General features: G+C 36.7%; 1 protein-coding gene across 1 annotated transcript in view; it reads right to left on the bottom strand.

The window, feature by feature from the left end:
* The window catches only part of ZFPM2 (zinc finger protein, FOG family member 2), a 485,059-nt gene that overhangs the window by 8,051 nt on the left and 454,304 nt on the right, over nt 1-22,704 (bottom strand). The window contains exon 6 of the mRNA XM_075063183.1: nt 2,964-3,170. Coding sequence (XP_074919284.1) covers nt 2,964-3,170 — 207 coding nt within the window. The remainder of the gene's footprint in view (nt 1-2,963; nt 3,171-22,704) is intronic.

Genomic DNA, 22,704 nt, shown 5'->3' with positions numbered 1-22,704 from the left:
CAAATATAACCAGATGCAGGTTAGCCACAGTGCATTCAGCATCAGCAAGTAACATGGAAGGCTTACATCCTTTAACTTTTCCATTAAAGAAACAACTTACTTAACAAAATGTTGGCAAGGCAGCCCCAATGTCATTTGCAAGGACAAGGGAAAACATGTGTTTGTTTTATAGGCCAAAATAAATTAATACAATAACCAATTAATATAAAACACTGAGCTAAGTTTTAGGACACCAAATTTTTTAAAAACTAAAATAGAATTCATGGTTTGTGGCAGAAATGCAGTCTCAACTGTATTATAATACCATGAAAATATTTAATCAAAGATGTTCTTCAATAATGTGGACCCTGATCCTGCAAAGCCTTACACATGTGCTTAACTTTAGGCATGTGCATAGCTCAGTGGTTTGAGCATTAGCCTATGAAGCCCAGGGTTGTGAATTCAACCATTAAGGGGGCCATTTAGGAAACTGGGGCGTGCTGGAAAAAAAAAACTGTCTGGGGATTTGTCCTTCTTTGAGCAGGGGGCTGAACTAGCTGATCTTCTGAGGTCCCTTCCAACCCTGATATTCTAAGTTTTTGGAGAAAATTGGGGCTTTGGATTCTTTAAATTAAGGCTGGATGTCTTTCTAAAAAATATGTTCTAGTTCAACCACAAGTGTACTGGACTCCAGGCAGGTATAACTGCGGAAAATTCTATTGCCTATGATAGCCAGGAGGTCAGACTAGATTATCAGAATGGAGCCTAAAATCTAAGAATGTAGTAATTACTGTAACTGAAAATCTCATGCTTTCTTTGTTTCTTGGATTCTTGTCATTACTAATGTTGGGAGTTAAATTTTGTAACATGCTATGACCTCTAATTGTAGGTTGATCCTTAATATTCCACTTTCTGAAACAGAATGAAAAGTTAAAATGTTTGTTTTCCGATGAATGGAAATTCCAAAAAAAATGGATTCAGAAGTATTGAAATACTTCATTTAGACATTTTTGATCAAAACAAGCCATCTAGACATTTCCCTATTGCCATATGGGAGTTATAGGTCCAGATCTCATTCCCCCCAGGGGGTAGTTGCTTTGACCTGAATACATCTACTATAATACATGTAGAGTCATGTGATTCCTATGATGCACCACATAGAGGAAATGCACTATGAAAGATGTCATCTACTACGGAGCCCGGCCCAAAAGACAGAATGGGGAATGCAACTGCAACTACCATTAGGCAATTCACCAGAAATAAATGTAGTTCAATTTTTTTAATTTGAAACAAAACATTTTAGGTTAATTCAAATGAAATATTCTGATATTGGTTGAACCAATCTGAAACAAAATATGTCATTTACATTTTCCTGATGGAAAGTCTAAATTTTTCATTAAAATCAAAATTTTCCTGGTGAAAATTTTAATATTGTATCACAGTGGTAGCCGTGTTAGTCTGTATGCAAAAAAAAAAAAAAAAAGAGAGAGAAGTCCAGTGGCACCTTAAAGACTAACCGATTTATCTGGGCATAAACTTTTGTGTGTAAAAAATCGACTTCTTCAGTTGCATGGAGTGAAAATTACAGATACAGGCATACATATATATTGGCACATGAAGAGAACGGAGTTACCTTACAAGTGGAGAACCAATGTTGAAGGCCAATTTAGTCAGAGTTGATGTAGTCCACTCCCAATAATTGATGAGGAGGGTTTTTTTTTAATTTTGTGTAATCTGCACAAAAACAGTCTGACAGAAAATTCCCAACACCCTGTTAGCATTAATAACAACAATGCCAGCTGACTAAACCCCATGTCCAGAAGGCAGATGAACCGGCTTTGTGTTTCCTTATATTTCAGCTTGATATTGCTGTCACTACTATCTCTCCACAGGGTAGTGGTATATTTTAAGTTATTTCTTTTAGCAGTACATTCACAGTAAATGTGACCAGTACAATTCTTTACACAAAAATAAACAACAAACTAGAAAAAATAAAGCTATTGACAAAGATATTTATAGTCATCCAGCATGGGACCTAGTGGGATTACTCAAAGAGTAGGTATTACTCAACACGAATAAGGACTGAATCTGGACCTGCTGGATTCTAGTGAATCCAAACCTTGAATATTGTGTAGAGTTCTGGTCACTTAATTATTGCAACCTATTTATAAACTACAAGAAGCACAGGGAAGTGCTACAATAGAGGAATGGAAAGATTCAGTGACGAGGAAAGATTAAAAGAGCCAAATATATATCACATGGTTAAGTGACGACTAAGGAGGAACATGATATCAGCTACCAATTTTTTGAAAGATGGCAACAGCCAGGAAGGCGAGCAATTAGGATTGGGGTCTGAATAGCAGTAATTGGGTGAATGTAATAAACAGAATATTTCAGCTGAATGCTCTGATTCAAGAAGTTGTATGCAGTGCTGTTGTAACCTGTTGGTCCTAGAATATTAGAGAGACAAGGTGGATGTCTCTCTGATTCAAGAAAGCACTTAGCACCTGCTTAAGTCCTTCTCTATTCAGCATGTGATTGTCCCTTTAATATTAATGGGACTTAAACACAGGCTTAAGAATCCTTCTTGAATACCGATGCTTTCATGAATTAGAGCTAATACAATGAAAATTCCTGACTATGACCTCTATCGCATTTTGAAACAGTCAAACAGAAGCAATTTCTATTGCTTGAGAAATGGAAAACTAGCCTGGATAAACATTAGAATACGTATTGTGAAGACCAAACCTGCATTGACGGAAAGAATATGGACCATGTGAGCTAACAGGTCTTTCCATCTCTATTTTTATGATTTTCTAATTCTGCAAACAGATTTACAGAGCTTCTGTCTGAGGGAGGGCCAAACACTATCCTGTACCGCTACCATCCCAATTTTCTACATCTATTTTTGCTCTGTTAAAAAAAACCCGAAACGTAACAAAAACAAAAACAAAAAAAGCTATGGAACAATATTATTCACGTACTGTTGACAATAGCTGTAGGCAAAATAGATGCCATAGCAGCTTGTTGAGGAAGCAGTTGTATTGAGTCCAGCAGACGTGCAGGATACATCCCTTCTGTAAGAGTCATCTGACTGGCAGCTTGTAGCCTTGAGTCAAAATCCACAACAAAGGCAATTAGCTCTTCACCCTCAGAGATGGTCTTAGTTGTGGTACACCAAAGCTGGCCACCTATATGAAAAATAAAAACAGAAAGATTTAATGGGAAGCATAAATCTGCAGAACTACTTCAACATAGGTAGGGTGTCTTTATACCCTTTTCTAACTGGATTATTTGTGGGGAGGAGGTAGAAAACTCTTGCTTTTTAAAGTTCCATTTCTATCTGTAGAAGAATTTTCAAAATATTGTTAAGGAAGCTATGATAAAAAGATATGCATATATTCTACAATCAATTCAACTAAAGAACAATCACCTTAATTCACTTTTTTTGTGTCCTGAGAGACGGACATTGCCAGAACTCAGATACAAGCAAAACTATTTTAACTGGCACTTTTCCAATCATTATATTTTTACTTCACTTCCTGCATGTTTTTTTCATACCACAATTTCAGTTTTATTCCAAATGCCTCATCCACAGCAGAATAAAAAAACCCCCAAAAGCTGCAAAGAAGAAATCAAATTTCCTCATAAGGTCATTTCCCCCCTCCCTTATGTTTGCTACCATCTTCCTCTGAAAAAAATATTTTCTTATATAATATTTTTCATAACATGACTGTTTTATCTCTGCTTACATTGACTGAACTTCCTGAAGAGAAGATATGCCAAAGATCTGTTTCATAAAGGCTTATTCAAATAAAGGTTTGTTTAAAAGGGGAGGAAGGGGGAAACTTTCATCAAACAGTAAGATACACTATAGCTCTGTCCTGCAAATGTCACGTGCAGTGCATTAAAAAGAAAATTAACTATGCAAGTACATCGACTAATGTATTTGAATGTGATAGTGAATGCTCATTTATTTAACATGTTTAGACAGGCAAAGCACTTATATTGTGTTATCTACACTCTCAGGCCTAGATACATATCCAGTATAGTTATGCCTGAAATAATGTTGCATACTTTATATGTTATAAAGCTTTTGTTCCCCAAGGTTTTGTATATATAGCAAAAGCTATATGTTGTATTCATTAGGCAAGCAAAACTGTACTCATTTTGATAAGTAATATTGCTGTGTTTATCTTTCAGCATAACTGCCTTTTCAACTGCACTTCATTTTTTTCCCCTCAAAGAGATTATAGTTTTAAAACAACTTGTTGCAAAAATCTGGTGGAGGAGATAACAACAGTGTATGATATGCCACAGTTAAATGGAAGAATTAAGACATTGTTTTAGAGAAATCTTGGACAATTAATTAAACCAGTCTATTAGCTTTCAAAGATGAGCAAACAAAACAGCATCAGTGACAATGTGTTTCAGTGGAAAAATAAAGCAGAGCTTGCAGACCTCAAAGTGGTATGAAAGTTTCAAAGCAGAAAAGTTTCTTTGCATTCACCCTTTGGTATTACAGCCATTGAAGGTAGCTATGAGGTTTACAAACAATTTATTGTAACAGGACCAATGTAGCATAAGGTTCACTGCTTTCCAGAATTAGGGCATGCAAAGATGCAACTCTCACCAAGTTCCGTTCAAGAATAAGGAGATGAAAAGTGAAGACAGCAATACAACTACATCTACAACTCCAGAATCCTAATAACCAACCAGGAATCTGAACACTAAAGCATTGGATTAGTGTCTCATACTGGTGTAAATCAGGAGTGAAGCCACTGGAGTTATACCAGTACAAAACCAGTGTGAGAAGAGACTCAGACTAATGGATGTTTAATCAGCCACTTAGATGTAACAACTTTGAGCTACATGACTTTAGTTTGAGGCTCTGTAACCAGCTACACTATTTTACCTGAAGACATATACATAATTTAGTTGTGTGAGTGCAGGGCGGAGTTCCTTTTATCGTGTCACACTTCTGTTTTATTCTTATTTATATATGAAACTTGCAGTGTAACAATAATACAATGTATTATTATACACGTTTATAAGAACACTGTAGAATAAGGGCTTGTGCTGTAGTCTTATAATGCTATACATTTTGTATTAAAAATAAAATTGAAATGTGCCACAATAAAAACACCACCTTTCTTTCCCCAGCAACAATCCTAACATGCTGTATCCCTGGGGAAAAAAAAGCGAGTCATTGCTTACAGGGTCTCCAGCTGCAATCAGTCTGGTTCAAAATCCTTGTACACCAGCAATAAGGAGCTGACTCAATATCCTTGCATCAGAGTTCCTTAGAGGCAATTAGGATTCTTCTTAAGAATTATGCTCCCCCCACTAGTACATTTGCTCTTTCATCCTGTTATGTAGCACTTTCCATCCATAGGCATGGGGTGCAATATACTCCCCACAGTGCATGCCTGTCCCTTTCCATAGGCTGGTGAAGATGGGGATGGGTCAGGGCAATATCCACTCTTCCCTGCCCCCAAAGGACGAAGGAGAGCACTTAGTGCAGGAATCGCAACTGCGCTGGTGCTTATCTAGGCTGGCAAGAGGCGACAGGGAAGACTTCTCGTCCCCTCTCCTCCACTGCATACCCATATGGGTCAGGCAGAATCAAGTCCTGATGGTCTGATCTAAAGCCCACTGAGGTTAATAGATAGACTCTCACTGATTTAAATGTGCTTTGGAGTATGCCCTTCAGGCCAAATTGTGAACTCTTTATTCACATTGGTGACCAGCGACTCACTCGAGTAATCCCACTGATGCCAAAGATGACCAATCTGGCCCCAACTGATTTGATCATTAGATCATCCAAAGGAAGAGGCAGCATAGATTACTGAGTCACTTGGGTAAAGATTATTACAGTGAACCTGAGCTATACATCAGAATGCTACAAGACAACACTGAGCCAGATCCTGAGCTGGTGTAAATTGACATAGCCCCTTAAAGTCAATGGAGCTAAGCCAGTTTGCACCAGCTGAGGTTCTGACCTGGAAGCTGCCCAATGGAATGGAAAGTACAATTCCATAGCTGTTCTAAAATGATAGCTACAAAATCAGCCAAACAAAATGGAGTTAATATACATTATCTAGGCATCAAATCCAAGATCAACAAAAAAACTATCAACAGATATTGCTTAAGCATTTATCCCCAATACTTATTAGCTTACATTTGAATAAAAATATAATTAACTAGTTATGCAAAGAATCAGAAATGTTTATTTAATCAGAGAAAGTAGGGCAAGTGGAATAATATCATATTGTGCGAACTAGAGCAAAAAATTACATTCCAACTGCATTGGGATGATTTCTTTATCAAATTGCATCACACACTGAATCAGCTATTTGATACCTTCATAACTTCCACCAAATGGAAAGATTATTTTTGGATCTTCTTCGTCTGTCTCTTACACTGCAAACACAAGTAGCTCTTTTGCTACTTAAAAATAAAACAAACTAAAACAACTTCAGGTTCTATGGAAAGAAAAAAGATGTCCATGAAAAACTGTGGACTTACTGTTCTTTGTAATGTTTATGATCAAGATTCTTGTGCAAACAGATCTGGTTCCTAACAGGAAGCTTATAAATCATACTCATAATTGCTGTCAAAACTGCAGTGAAGTGTACTGCAAGTTTTGATAATAAAGAATAGAGTCACAGTTCAAACTTGATTACATTTTGGAAATTCATGCTGCTCTTACAAGAATCAGTGGCCTTAAATATCTTCTTCTCCTGCCAAATTTTTCACTTGCACTTTTTATTATTTATGAAATCAGTGTCTGCACAATGTCATGCAGACCTCTGTTGATAAAGTCTAATTAAGATTAAGACAAGCCTTTTGGAAAGGATCCCATCATTAGCAAACATGATAAACACAAAAATACTCCCTACTTGTCAACCAGGAGCAATTCAGTAACCTAACACTATTATCTGTTGCTAGGCTACAGAGCTGACAAAGCTTCAATTATATTGTACAGCCATACCTATGGAGTACTATATAAGTAAAACGTATCTAATATAAAAGCATTTAACTTCATCTGCACTATCTGCAATTCATGGCTTCTTTCAATGGCAAAAATCAGGTTAATAATTACACACCTTGCTGTAAAAATCTTTGCGATGAGCTATGTTTGCAGAATTTTTTCTAATTTATCTATATGATTGATAGACATTTGCTTTATAAAAGTAATAAAATGCAAGCAATGGGTAGTTGTAAACCACTAGCAGAACTACATCTGGGCTCATCAAGATATGGAACCAAGCTTAGTATAAAAATATATATAGTAATTGAACCAATTAAATCACATTCAGATGTCGTAATACTCTGCTTTCAGTAGATAGGGAGCACTGAGGAGATAGATAGATATACTACTAGAAAACTTTATTTTATGTAAGATACACATCTAGATATATAATAGAAAGTTGCTTGATTTTTCAATAGCCTCTTCATTTTCTCTCCCTATAAAACGGAAGTTGATTTTGAGATTTTATAAATAATTCAGCCTTTATTTACTTTCTTTTGTCTCAGTGATTTTCACTGAAGGGGAGCTTTAAAGTGAAGGGGCTATATGAGTGGCATTGATTTTTAAGCAGAATTCCCCATTGACTTAAAATGGGTGAAGCTCTGCTTAAAAATCAATAGCAGCATATGGTCTCTGATTAGTAACTTTGTTGCTTTTATTAGAACTGGCTTTTAGCAGGTTGCTAAAAATAGTTTAACTTCCCCCTTAAAACAAAGGCAATGACTAAATACAATGCAAGAACATTTTAACTGAATCCTATAGACACAAGCACTACCGTCATGGTAGTGCAGCAATCTTACTCCATATATGAAAAGGAATACACACATTAAAAATGTACAGCCAGTCCTGCCATTGTTTAGTCTTTTTATCCAAAATATTAATCAAAACTTGGTCTGCCTAACCTTCTGAATCTGGATTTTTGATTGTATATCTTAGGTACAAGGTTAGAAAATAAATAATTGCTATTGAAACCAGTCTTCATACTTAAACAGTCTCAGAATACAAACCTACTGTGCCAGTGAGTCTAAAGTATTGTTTTGGCTGCTTATATTTTGTGCTTAGTGTTTTTGACTGTGTTATTGCAACAGCATAAGAGGCCATTTCCTGTATACATACGTTTTTACAAAGGAGGGTCAGAAGACTATCAGATGTCATTTAATCAACAGCTTGTATTAGTCTACGGATCATAATGACTTCCAGGCACAATCAACTGCACTGAACTTCTCCCTTCTCTGAATGAAATGGTCCTATTTTACAAAAGGACATATTTTGTTAACAGCCTTGGGGAAAAAATAAGTTTGTTTATTTTATATCATCTTTGCTTTGTGTTTTATTTCAAGCATTTGACGGAAATTTGCAAATCCATAACAGAACACAATCTTCACATTTGTTTTTCTTCCCCCCATGAGGTTGTGACTATTCAGAATAATTTCCTATACTGATGAATGCCCCCATTTCAGTACGGCACAACTTACTGCCCAGATCTCTAATTTTGGACATTAACAGAGTACTTATATCAATATGGAGCCACGTTGTTTAATAAAAATTACAATGAATTCAAATCCAATACTGTTGAAATTCTTGACAGCAGAGTAGTGCAAGGAATAGAACTTATAAATTATGTGTGCCCTTCTTTGAAAAATGCTTTGGAGGTTTCTTTGTGCATTGGCAAATACAGTAGGAATATGAGGTATTGTGTGGATCCTCCTGCACAGCACCTGATAAAAGAATAAAGAGCTGTGACATATTCTTAAAACAATAGAGGAATTAAAGAGAAACAATGGGCCAGCTGCTTCATTAATATAATCAAAAGAGAGCCCAGCACAGAGGAGTCCAGATAATTAAGCACTACACTTTTAGACCTCCTTTCTATAATAAAATTGCTTAAAAATTATTAACTACTTCATAGTTGTTAGATAGATCTGTGTACTTGTTTATTTAGGTTGATTAATGCCTTTTCAGTATTCTCTAATATGCCAACTCGTGGTTTATACAAATTTTTGAATAAAATAATGTAAGCATAATTGATATGGATCTGTAGTGTATACAGCAATAAATCAAAAGCATTTTGTGAACAATCTTTTCTGTTGATAAATAATTCTCAACATTTTAAACTTGTATGCACAAACTAAATACTTTGCAGAACACTTTTGCCATCTAAGTATTTTAATGCCAGGATTCCACACATCTCTTTAGAGAACATCTCAACAGCCCGGCATGCAAATTTGGACTTCTCTAACAATTATAACAATGTTTACAATGCTAAATTAAAATTAATGAGATGATTTCTTAGGATGTTGCATAATTTTTCCTTGTTTACCGATCAAAGGAGATTGTCAAATGATACTCCCTCTCTAATTTTAACTGGCATATTATAACTCTGAAGTGTATTGATTGCAGAAATTGTAAAACCTATTATATTATATAATGTTAAAACAATAAGTGTAAGAGCAAGCACTCACATTCCCTGGGAGAAATGTAGTGCATTTGGCTCAGAATAAAGTATGAAACTTGCTTTTTCTTTTTTTTTTTTAATTCCTGGATGCTACAAAATAAAGAAACAGTAATGCATTATATTATGCAATACAATAGAAGACTCACTCAACTAAACACTGGACAGCTTTGAAAGGGATGATTCCAAGATGATTGAGTTTTAAGAAATATGATGTCAGATTGGAAATAAAGAAGAAATATACCTCTTAAGAGAACAAGGGCCTGCTCCTTAATCCAAATGACTGTGAGTTTTGATACTGACTTAAGTACCAAGGACCGATTCCTTAGCAATACAATACAGGAGTAAATGCTTTTATTTGAATACAGTGCGTTTCATAAAAAACTGTCACCTATTATATAGTTTATTTCCTCAGTATAGCTTTTAAAATCTCTCTGCAGTCCTAGGAGAAAAAAGAATCAAAACTGAAGCATTCTCTGCTGAAACTCTTTCAATGAGATAGACGTTCTTTCCTGCATGACCACCGGTTAAAGGATAGTTACAAAATTTCAGTAGCTCTCTTTCATTAATGCTGCAATACTGAGCTACTGAACCCCACCTAAACTGCATATTTCTAAAGCAGAACTGGTATATCTAGAAATGAGATTTGACCTCTCATTTTACCCTTGCTGTCAGCTTCTTTTTTTTTATGCATTTGAGGATTTTGTATTTGTTTCTTTCAAAGAAATCCTAGAATTAAAACAATGTAAAATTCCATTAGATGCAGAGGTAAACTACACCAATGTTCAGAAAATATCCACAGGAAAATAATGTGGTAATTTTATTTATACCCCCTACCCCCGATTGAGCTGTCACAGCTTATTTACCACAGGGGGAAACAGTTAAACCCATATCCTTAGAAGTTATGTGCATTTAAGAGGCTTATATATTTCTTCTGGGACCCTCATTCAAATCCTGAGCTAATCAGAGTGAATACATATCTTTCTATTAGATGGCTGTAAAAAGTCTTAGGTGAAATCAGTTCCTGGTGGACGACAGTCCACAGCCTAAAACTATTAAATATTTGGCACAAATGGCAACACTTACTTAAAAGGCCTGAATGAAACTGAAAATTGAAATATCCTCCGATATCACCAGAAGTTGGGTCTGCTGCTAGGGGTTGAAACTGAAGTGCTGTCACAAATGCTAAACCTGTTATATTTCCTTAATTCATCATAAATGCTAACAAATGAGCAGAAGTAATTCTTTTACAAGTACTGCAACTATTTCTTTTCTCAGGGCAATACTTTTTGTCCATATTACTTTATGGATATTAATTGGATATTAAAAAGGAACATATCAATATTCATGAGCTAAAAATCACAGAATCACAGGACTGGAAGGGACCTCCATAGGTCATCTAGTCCATCCCCTGAACTGAAGCAGAGCTAAGTATTATCTAGAAAATCATGAAAGAACAGTGAACGATGTAATACGGCCCTGCCATGTACATTAACACCCTCCTCCCCAATCATGAAGCCCAGACTTTGGGGGCATACTGCCTCGGCAAACTCCTCCACCCTTGGACGCCTTACAGCAACAAGTGAACTGCAGCCCTTCACAGAACTTCCCAGGAGAAGAACCCATTTAAGATCATCACAGGAATGAGACTCAGCTGCCGTTGTCAGCAGCAACAGGGTTCAGGGAGAGAGGATTAGCGGATAAGCCCCAGTATACTAGAGGTAGGGCTTAAGGTGCACATGTTTCCGGAATCCCTGCTTCCCTGCTAGCCTTTTCCTATGGCCTTTTTATAGCCTTAGGAAGCTGACAATGATGCCAGCAATTCTGGACATGATGCACTGTTTTGTGGAGCTGGGAGATTGCTTGTGGGAGATTTGGGAAAGACCAATACGGTTAGAAAGTGGGCATGCCCTGGTGACACATTCACAACACTGCACTGCAGGGAAATCAGAGCACATCCTATTACTTCTCAAAGGACTTTTTCCACTCTTGCGGCTGACACCTGTAGGGATCTGCCATTGCCCCTTTGGACCGATGTAAAGTGAATGAGGCAGGTACTTAAGGAGGAGGAGGAAGGGTTATGTAGAGGTAGAAGGTCCATCACCTTAGGAAGTTGTGAGGATAGTTTGTATTTTTTTAAATAATGTTAGGTAGAGGGGCAGCTGGGATAGTCTTCTATGGAATTGGAAAACAAAGAGACACAAACAAATAAAGAATAGGCTGTGGGCTGAGTCACTCTTTCCAGAGGAGAGCAAATGACAAGGGAGCTCAGGGGACTGTGGATCAACCGGAATTTTTATAAATTTTAATAACCCCCCCATTCAACATCTGGAACCATTAAGTTGTACACACTGTAACCATGTAAACATGTGCTTTTATTACTTGACTTCCCTCCTCCTGTTTGTTACACTTATTTGTTGAATCTTTTCTTTAATGAGGTCCCAATCCTAAAATGAGTGCCGTATGGAGTTCACTTCAAGATCAGGGCTGTAAATTGATAGGATTGCTCACAGCGCGTAAATTTAAACATATGCATAAGTCTTTTTAGGGTTGTGGATTGAGTTTACAAACTCATCAAAGCAGGAGCTGTGGTTCCTCTAGATCTGTATGATGCCTTCCATTATAGCTTCCTCATCCTGACTGAGGACTTTTGGCACTACCATAACATAGACAACAATAATGAAATAGAACCAGTTTTCCTAAAAAAGATTACAGTGACCTCTGCTCCTATTTGCAGGATGTAAGGGGCACTGTAATAACCATAAAGACAAAGGAGGCTCCTTTTTATGGATTTACATCATGGGGAAAATTTTGCTCCAACTTAAGTCAGTGGGCGGTTTTCCTTTGACTGCAACGAGAGCAGGCTCATATGACATTCCAGAGGTTAATTTCTAAAAAGACAGCTAAGTGAAAAGACATTTGTAAGAAGACTCAGGTCAAATTTGTTCCCAAACTTAATTGTTATAAAAATATTATTTTGCAAAACTGTAGAATATTAAAAAATCTTCCCTTTAAAAAAATTTCAAGAGTTAAAAACAAAATACTCCCAAAACAAATAAGCATTTCCCAGCTGTGTCTGAACTGCAAACACTGTAGTATTGGTCTTTGTCTGAAAACCTGGAAGTGCGAAGGACTACAAAATGATGAAAAACAAACATGAAAGTGACTAGTTTATTTTCTTTGTGCAATCTGTGCGAAATGCCAAAAATAAACATGTACCATAAACTGTGAACAGTATGTTACTTCCCATCTAATAATCTGGGGCATTATTAGTAACGTAGGGCCAAAACGAGTGAAGTAAACAGGAACAAGATTGAACTCATTAGGATCAAAAATATTTTTTAAATTATTTTTAATGAGACAGTATCCCTTAAAAATTATGAATCAGAGACAAATGAAATAAATTAGCGCACACTAATATTGATTAGTTATTAGACAAGATTCTTCACTAGATGATTTTTTAAAAATAGGCTTTATAACAAATACCAGGTTTACTGAGTATTATACAGGTGCGCAGAAGCTGCCAATCTGACTGACTGCGTGGTCAGCATGATTTCTAAATGACCAGGGAAGAAATGACTGTATACCCCAAAGGCAAGCTGTCAAAATTGAGGCTGCAGCTGATAAACTGATTACAAAGCTGCTTAAGACTTTGCTTGTAAACAAAAGCATTTATCAACTAATAATTTGCAATAAACTGATGTAACTCCCAGCTGAGCCCCAAACTGTAATTGTCTTTACCATCTGCCTATTAAAATACCATTCTTCATCTCTATACAGAAACAGAAGGGAGAAAATCTTCAACTACTACATAACTTGCATGCTTATAAATAATCTGTGAGCATTCCACACTTTCATTATTGCTGTGGGGTTTTGTACACTTAATTTCTGTCTTTCCGTGCTTAGGAGTGCTCCTAAATTGGCAAAATAAAAAATAAAAAAAGTAATAAATACTGCCTGCTGCTATGGAAAAAGAATTATATAAGTTCATCATACTCTGCTGTTCCTTAATTTTTTCTCTTTTTGCAACTCCATAGGAATTTCCTGATGGATGCCCCCTCAAGCACAACCTTGCAAATGAAACTCTCAACTCCTTTTCAGCTTGTCACTTTCCATTACCTTTCTTTCTTATACATTCATGTCTTCAAGTGGTGCATTTGCTTCAATAGGGCGTCAGTTAAAACATGTTGGTTCCCTGGGGTGCCATTGGCAAGGGTTTGTGGGATCCTGCAGGGACTGTGTAGAACTACAGAGACGGCTTGAAGAGCATTTTGCAGGCCCCATGGTGCAATTTCCTGAAAATTGAGTGAGTTTGCCCCACTCTTTCTTCAAGCTCTTTGCACTCTTAATCCTGAGAAAAGTTGCAGACTTTCAGTGAATTTCAGAACTGACAGAATCAGATGTTCTAATGCTAGATGAGTGGTCCTTTTGTTAGATACCTAAAATATTCAATCATGTTAGAGGGAGAAACCAGGACAAGTGATAATTTGCAGAGAATGACAATTTCTCAAGATGCTTCTGCATTAAAAATTGAATTTGACAGACAATCATACCATGATTTAGTGCCATCCACATGACCAAATAGTTCTCCAACCTGCAACATGGACCACCCAAAGTTATAAATGCAAAACTGTGACAATGAACTACAATTTTTTCAAAAATTGAGGCTCCTTTAGAGGTTTCTACTGAGAAAGCATAGCTGGTTTCACAGCATTTTTTATTTTGTATGAACTTTCCAGCCCCAAACTGAAATAATCTGTTCAGCAGGGGTCTGATAGGCTCTTCAGTCTAGTAGAGAAAGCTATAACACAATCGAATGGCAGGAAGCTGAAGCCAGAGAAATTCAGACTGGAAATAAGGTGTGAGTGTAATTAACCAGCGGAACAATTTACCAAGGGTCATTGTGGATTCTCTATCAGTGACAATTTTTAAATCAAGATTGGATGTTTTGCTAAAAGATATGCTCTAGGAATTATTTTGGGGAAGTTCTATGCTATTATATAGGAATTCAGACTAGATAATCACAATGGTCCCTTCTTGCCTTGGAATCTATGAAACAATGTGCCTGCTCCTACCCCTGTGAATGGAAAAACATCTTATTGACTTTAACGGGTGCAAAACAGGGACTTGAAAAAAGGAATAAAAAGATGTCTAACCTAATGATAACCTCATAGGGATATCTGATCATTTTAACTACTGCTACTGCTCATAGTGTACAACTAGGCAATTGCCAAGCACAAGAGAATGCACTCTTCCCAAAAAGCTCAGTATCTAAGGACTTGATCCTGCAAACACACATGCATGAAACTTTGCACATTTAACCAGTCCCACTGAACCGTGGGACTACTCACATGCATTATTCACACTTGTATGTGTTTACAGGATTGATGCCTAAAAGACAAAGAAACAGATACCTATAAGTGCATGGAAGGTAGGGAAATGGGCACGACATACAAGTAACTAAAGATGTCACATGATGCTAGGTCAAGACTTGACAGTGCAAAATACAGCTAGCATGATACTTTTTGTTTGTAATTTCTGTATGTTGTGAGGACAAATGACTGCAAAGAACTCACATACTACGGTGATGAGCATAACAAAAAAGCCTATAAATAAGTCAATTTAATACATAATGTAAGGATTATGCACATGAGTAAGTGATGCAAGATAGGGACCATAATGATTATGGAGTTGTACAGTTAAGTTACAAACAATAAAAACCTGGAAAAATGAAGGTTTAGACTGAGGATCTCTTTGATGTATGCTGCTGTATATCTTTTTTCAGATAAAATCAATTAGGGATGGAGTAGCCTAACCTAAATAGTAACTTTGAATTTCTAGAGTTTGTCATTTTAAAAACTTGAAATTAAGGGGAATTTTGTCTGGATAATCAACGAAGGGTTTGACCCTTATGATATTTAGACCTTGGTTTTGTATTTCATTTTCTGTTTACTTAAAAATTCCAGAGAACTGTGCATTTCATTTATTCAAAAGGTATTATACATAAGAACAATATTTTAATATGTATGTTTTTATATTAAATATATATATATATATTTATTTATATATATATATATGAAACGAGATAAGAATTGATCCAATTGTATGTTGGTAATTTGGTGATGAAGTATTCTAATGTTTTCAAATAGAAATTAATTATTTGATAGACAAGCATATTTGTATGAATGTTTTTCAAATGTGTGCTCTTACTTTACCTAATGGATCATTAAAGATGATTGAATATATGAATTTAGGCAAATTTTCGAATACAGTTCTTTGAGTAGCTATATTTTATTTGTAAATTTAAATTATTCTCTCTTTTTCTTTTAAAAACACCACCAAAGAAATTGATTAAGTAATGTATGGGCTTATTTTCCTGCCAAATGTAATTATTTTTTTTTAATTCAGTTATTTTAATGCCATATGAATAATGGTTAAAAGAGATTATCTGAAACCAATACATTAATTTTTTCCTACCTTTTAAAAACATTTTTTAAAAAATTTTTGGTAGAATAAGTTAATTGCTAGACCAATTTTTTCATACCAAATAATTCCCAGAAACAGATTTTTAAAGCAGTTCTCAGACCACATCAGAATAAGAGCTTGTAACAGGAATATTACAACACCCTTCACTATAATTTTTGCTCCTCTTGTTGGCAATCATTTGCATATACTCCTAGTTCAGTAAGGACTTCTAGTGGTCCTGAGGCATGTTAGTTAGTAACAAGAAGGCCACTGGAAAAATACACAGATTGCCAGCAGATGGCACTCTGTGCATAGCATGAACACTTTTCTGGTGGGGAGGGAAGAAAAGCAATTATTATTTATTTAATTTTATCCTGCTTTGAGCATTTTACACTGTTGCACCAAGTGTAATAAAACTGGGAGATTTCAGGCAGTTTGATTGAACACGCTTGTAACCCTTTATATGCTATATCCTCATGCTTGATACTTGTCTAGTACATTTTAACAATTGGGTCATATTTTTGTGTCGTAACAATGAAGCAGAAGGATTCACACTATCTGATCTAAAGGTATAGGATGCTAAAGTGCTAAAGAGTCATTGGTGCAGTAGTAAGTTGTATAAGAGAGTTACATCTCACTGCTTAGATACCACAGTTAGGGACTTATTGGAAATATCTTAAATAAACAGACACAGATCTGTCTCTAAAGAAGATTATAAGCGCACTGGAACAAATCTAAATGAACAAACAAATTATCAGAAAGAAGCATAAAACAAAAATATTATAATTTGAAATGTTATTGGTTCATTTAAAGGGACAGTCAGGGAAAATCTCCCTTGTCCTTCAAGAGGTCATGTCACTAATTCTTTAAAGCTGAACAAACTCCCTAGTAGCACATTCATGCAACATTTGACTTTCTCAGATACATAAATATTCTAAAAAATACAAAGAAATTAGGAAACTGAATTGCCTAGTTGACATGGAGTTAGTTAAGCTATGATAGGATAAAGCACCATATGTAAGAGAGTTCTATGATGGACATCAAACCTATCAGGAAAGTAAATGTTTATTTCTACACAAAAAAAATTGGGCTATAATATTTAACCAGTCAAACATGACCAGGTAATGGACCAGTATCCATGTCAGAAAAGTGGTGATCAGGGAGTAACTATTGTGCCCTTACTGATCCTGTGTCTTTCGAATCCCATAGGCAGGACATGTTTTCAGAAGGTGAGCTGTGGAATATGTTAAACTATGGAAAGGCAATCCAGCACCAGGTTTTTAGGTCAATGGCTACCAATGTGTTTTAATGCAGATCCCCTTATTTAACTGCAGCACCTAGGCACTCGTCTCTGCTAAAAATCACTCCATTACAAAGCTACCTATCTAAAACTAACTAAGGAACTTATGTAGCACCAGCCACTCACTACCATTTATATAGCTGAGCTGTTGCTGGGGGCACGGCAGGTTAACATATTTCTGTTAATAATAAATATTAACATTGATAATACGGGCCCCATGTATAATGCCAAGACCTGAATAGAGAGGGCCTGCACACAAATCAATTGCCTTAGCAATAGCATTCCTCCTCTTCTCTTGGTTTCCATGGAGGGCTACCTGCTGATCTAGAGAACTGTGTGAGACCAGGGGATGATCAGTGGGCAGGCCAAAGAAGCAGTATATAAACACACCACCAAGCCACTGATCCATGGAGGTTTCCCTAAGCTGTGCTGTATTGTCATCCCAGAGCCACCTTCCATGAGTTGGGAACCCCCTTACAAGGGAGAGTTGTGAGGAACCACCAACTGTGGAGGCCCAATCAGTGCAGCTCCATGGGGAGCACGTCAGGACTGCTGAGGACTCAGAGCCTAACAATGCAGTGCTGCAAGCACAGGAAACAGCATACAAGTTCAGGGCCCATATATTCTGACCCAGAATATTGGTCTGCCACTAGCTATTTACTGCTGTTGACTTTCCCTGTATAAAATCAAATTAAATAAAGGAGGTAGTTGTTGCACTCATTCCAGTGGGGCTCTGGGTGCAGTATAGGAACAATACTTAATACTGTACTACTGCATAATATTGTTACATAGAAAGACATCCTGAATAGCAAGAATTATGTTTTGGATAAAGCAGCTCATGATCCTGGATAACATGGGGGAGGGATAGCTCAGTGGCTTGATCATTGGCCTGCTAAACCCAGCCTTGTGAGTTCAATCCTTGAGGGAGCCACTTAGGGATCTGGGGCAAAAATTGGTCCTGCCAGCAAAGGCAGGGGGCTGGACTCAATGACTTTTCAAGGTCCCTTCCAGTTCTAGGAGATTGGTATACCTCCAATTATTACCTTCTTAATTTCAAGTCTTCCATGTAGTTTATACTACTGTGAGTCAATCAAAGGAAATTAAATATATAAAGCAAAATAGCATTAAAGGATGCTTTAGGTTATGTTTTAGCTGCATGACTCCCACTTAAGTAAATGGGAGTCATTCTTTGTGCAAGTCTTGCAAATGTACCTCTTAGCTTCTCATGTAAATAAAAAAGAAATTCAGTGACAAGGACACAGTGTTCCCAAATGAGCTGCCTCTTAGAAGAGGTGGTGATTTTATTCTGAGGTAAAATTCTCCCAGGTGCAGAGGGCTAACACAAAGTTCTGCCCCTTGTTGGGGGCTGCATGGAAGCTTCAGTGGCTTTGTAGAGGGCCAATGTGTCCCCTGTATGAAGCAGATAGGCCCCACCTTGCTCAGGTTTTAGTTTATATCAGAGATTTAAGAGAGGTCCCATCAAAGGTTTGGGCCATATCCTTTGAAAGGGAGATTTTTATGTTGCAGATTGGAACTACGACTCAAGCCTTCCTGGTTGCTTGAAAAAGCTAACCTGCTATTAAAGTCATACACTGGTGTAGGCCTAATCACACCACTTCCCCATCCAAAGATTCATCTTCATACTTCACTGGCCAATGTTATTGGTGGTTAAATATTATCTATGACTCATCTTCCTGTTTACCCAGGACAAAGTATAATGAACATCTTGGAACTTCTTTGAGGTAGGAAGTCTGTCAACAATCTGGCACAGTGCAAAAGTGTACTTCATCATCGCCTAACCAACATGTAACTCTGAACAAAAGACTGAATGAAGTGTAGTGAACACCTGCCTTTTGATAGGCAGTGAAACTCACATTATCTACAAGTTGCTGGAGATGCTTCTGTATTTTACATTTTTTGCTCTGTCACAAGTTAGCAGTCATGTGGACAACCATCTGCATCCACATCTCAGAAGCACTAAAATGCTACAGTTCTTCTTCTGTTAGACTCTGCCTCTTTGGCCTTGAGAAGATAGTCCCATACCATCCTATTTTTAAAAATGTGTCCTCACAGTTCTTATTTTATGCCAGAGTTTTACTGAGACATTGGAAAGACCATCACTTTGGAGTGGAAATTGGATTTAGGATCTACCTTCATAATGGAAGATATCACCCTTTTCAAAAGAGACAGTTTGGACCCATTTACCAGTCCTTGCAGATGCTGAAAAACATCACACCATAAAATGTCTTTCAGCCTCACATCTTATTATAGGTCTATATCTTAACACCTAGTTGATCCTCATTTGGTACCTTCTCCCCCTCACACTCTGATTAACTCTCTTTTTTCACTTCCTTTCATTTCTGTTTTTCAATAATCTCCTTTTCTTCATATTCTCTCTTATACTCCCTCCTTCTCAGTTTTAATTTTACACATACTGATATGCTATTCATCAATTATTGTTAACCTACAATCCAGTAAAACTACACACACATTGTAACACAAACACATGTGCAATGTGTCTGCTATCACACAACTCATAAGAAGCTGGCCCTTACTAGAATTCTCTCAAACCCTTACAGTGACCCATATATCTAGATGATGTCTGGCTAAAAAGGAAAGCTCTTCATTATGATGAGAAGTCAGTTGTATAGGTAATCAATAACTAGTTGGGATAAACAAAATTCTTCATGCAACTACTGTAGATACGGATTATGCCAGGAAACATGAACCACATAGGTAGCACTGTATTCAATCTCGTTCAGGTATCAATTCAAGATAGTTCTAAGGAAATTATAATCTCTGAAGATTTGAATTAATAGGGTTATACCACATTTCACATTTACTCTACATACAGTAAATAACAGCTGCATTAATTGCCCAGGTTGGCAAAAAGGGAATGAAGTCAATATAAAGCCATAACTATCATGTAGTTTTCTGAAAAGCTTTTGTTGTGTGCTTGTTGTGGGTAAATGATTGGCTGTTTTGCTTCTAATCATATTTATTCCTTTTTTTTATAATTAAAACAACTGTTAAATATTAGCTCAGAAATATAAACTACATCTAATAAGTATAACTTGTTCTCCAGATGTCAAAGAGTGAGTAGACAATAAGAACTCTGAGGAAGAACTTAAAGGAAGAGAGGACGGTGTAGGAGGGGAGATCAGGAAGGAAGTTCCAGCATAGATGGCCTCGTTAAAGAAGCTGGGGGTGGGGGAAGCATCTGAAAGGGGAACTTAGGAAAGTATATTACACTAAGCAAAGAGAGTGTGCAATGGGGAAGATGAAGGAGACAAGAAAAGACAGGTGTGAAAGATCTACTAGAAGGTTTTTAAGGTGACAATGAGAAGAGTGAATCTACTATAGGAAGCAAGAAAAGGGATTTTATGGGGACTGAACATGATCATGGTGCTGGGCTGAATAATTTTCTCAGTAAACTTCTATATGCATGAATATAGAAGGGCATGAGGTAAATTATCAGGAAGGTCAGGGAGCTGGAGGCTGCACTAGTCAAGGGATGAAAATGATTAAACTTGTCCACATCCCATGCTCTAGTTCTGGCATGTACTCTCCCCTCTTCCTGAAAGAATTCTGAATGAATCCACCAATGTAGCTTCAAGGACTCCTGCTGTTATAGAGCACCACACGTACCCTCTTCTTCCTTGAGGACAACAGTTTAAGGACTATGCCGTTCAGGGAGCAGAAACAGAGCCTTGGACATATTTTAAAAATTTAATTAATTACAAGGAATACAAAGGTCACTACTTCAAAAAAGTCAATTTGCTTATAGTCTCATTCATTATTAATTATGATTAATAATTAATTATCCCTCACCGCTTTAGGTCTTCATCATGGCACCTCATGGAGAGCTTCCTGCCCCACACAGTTTACTATCTAAGGGCCAGCTTTTGTAATTCTTATTTACCAAGGGTAGTATTGAGATCTGTGAGTAAGTACAACTAGCTGCACGAGTATGTGATAGGTAGCATGAGTCTGAGTTGTAGAACTGGACCCCAAAACTGAACAGGAGATGACAAAGAAAGAAGGGGAACTGGGTTAGGGAAGCAGTTTGGACTACAGCAATAAAAGATAATGGGATGGCAGTGTGTGTGTGTGTGTATGGGAGTAAGGGTGAGATCAGGATACCCCGTTACTATATAGAGAGACAAGGTGGGCAAAGTGATATCTTTTATTGGACTGACTTCGCTTGGTGAAACAGACAAGCGTCTGAGTTACACAGAGTTCTTTTTTGAGGTTGTGACGGTGACTTGAAGGAGGGCTCTGTGTAGCTCAAAAGCTTCTCTCTTTCACCAACAGAAGTTGGTCCAATAAAAGATATTATCTCACCCATTGTGTCTTTCTAATATTCTGGGACCAGCAGGCTGCAACACTGCAAACAACATACATTTTTATTTCTTTTGTGGGAGCATCTGCATGTAAATACAGTCCTTAGCTACAGCAATTTTACTTTTTAATGGATTAATATATGTATTTGAAGGAGCAGCATCCAGAAGGAAACTAGGAGTGGTGGTGAGGGTTGGAAGATGAGTAGAAAGGTGACAGTTCAGGTGAGGGATCTGAAGCAGGAGAGTGAATATTTGATATCCAAAAATACTCTGATCCACAGTGATGGTCTACTTTTTCACCAATGAAAGTCATTATATTTCTTTACCCATTTTTTATCAAAATCATTTCCAACTTATTTCAGTCTGTCTCAATAATATTTTCATATGAGGAGTGTTGTAACCTAATTCCTTCATTTGAATAATACATTCATTTTTAATTACTGCAACTTGATCTCAGATTATTCAAATAACTGTTTCATTTTTTATGCTTACTCTGACCCCAGTGTATTTATAGGCTTTTATCCTTACCTGATACCAGTGTAATGTAATTATAGATTGTATTTTAATCATCTACTATATCCTAGTGAGTTTGTTTAAATCACTCCAATCCTGAGTCTTTTATTTCTATGCCTTTTAAAATTCTACAATGGCTCTCTCATTGCATAAAAGCAATATTTTTGTAGTTTACTACAATGAATGAACATTTTGCACGCATTGCTAGCCATGTTTCTCATTTAAATTTTAAAAAGCCACTATACAGAACTCTATGTAAAATGAATAACTGACTTGTAAACAGGCTTGGGGCAGCTCATCACTTGAGACCTTTGTTCTTAGCTCCTGCTTGCTTGCTAATAATGTATGTTTACAAGACATTTAGCACAAATAAAAAAAGTTCACCACTTTTTATCCAACTACAAATATAATTGTGCCTAGTGGTCACAAACAACAAAAAGGTAATTTCTGTTTTGACCAAGGATGTCAAGTGACTGCAGATATTTTTGGCTAAATTTGTAAGAATTCTGCCTTGTGTCCAGCAGATAAACGTTTGGGATTGCCAAAATTATCATTATTCAAGGTAACTTTTTGAATGTCCCACTGACCACTTTTTCTTCAATTGGGATTTTACCTTGAG

The sequence above is a fragment of the Chelonoidis abingdonii genome, chromosome 2, assembly GCF_003597395.2.
Source record: "Chelonoidis abingdonii isolate Lonesome George chromosome 2, CheloAbing_2.0, whole genome shotgun sequence".
NCBI classification, from domain to species: Eukaryota; Metazoa; Chordata; order Testudines; family Testudinidae; genus Chelonoidis; species Chelonoidis abingdonii.
Note: the sequence above shows the minus strand (reverse complement) of the source record. Positions and strands in the feature narration are given on the sequence as shown.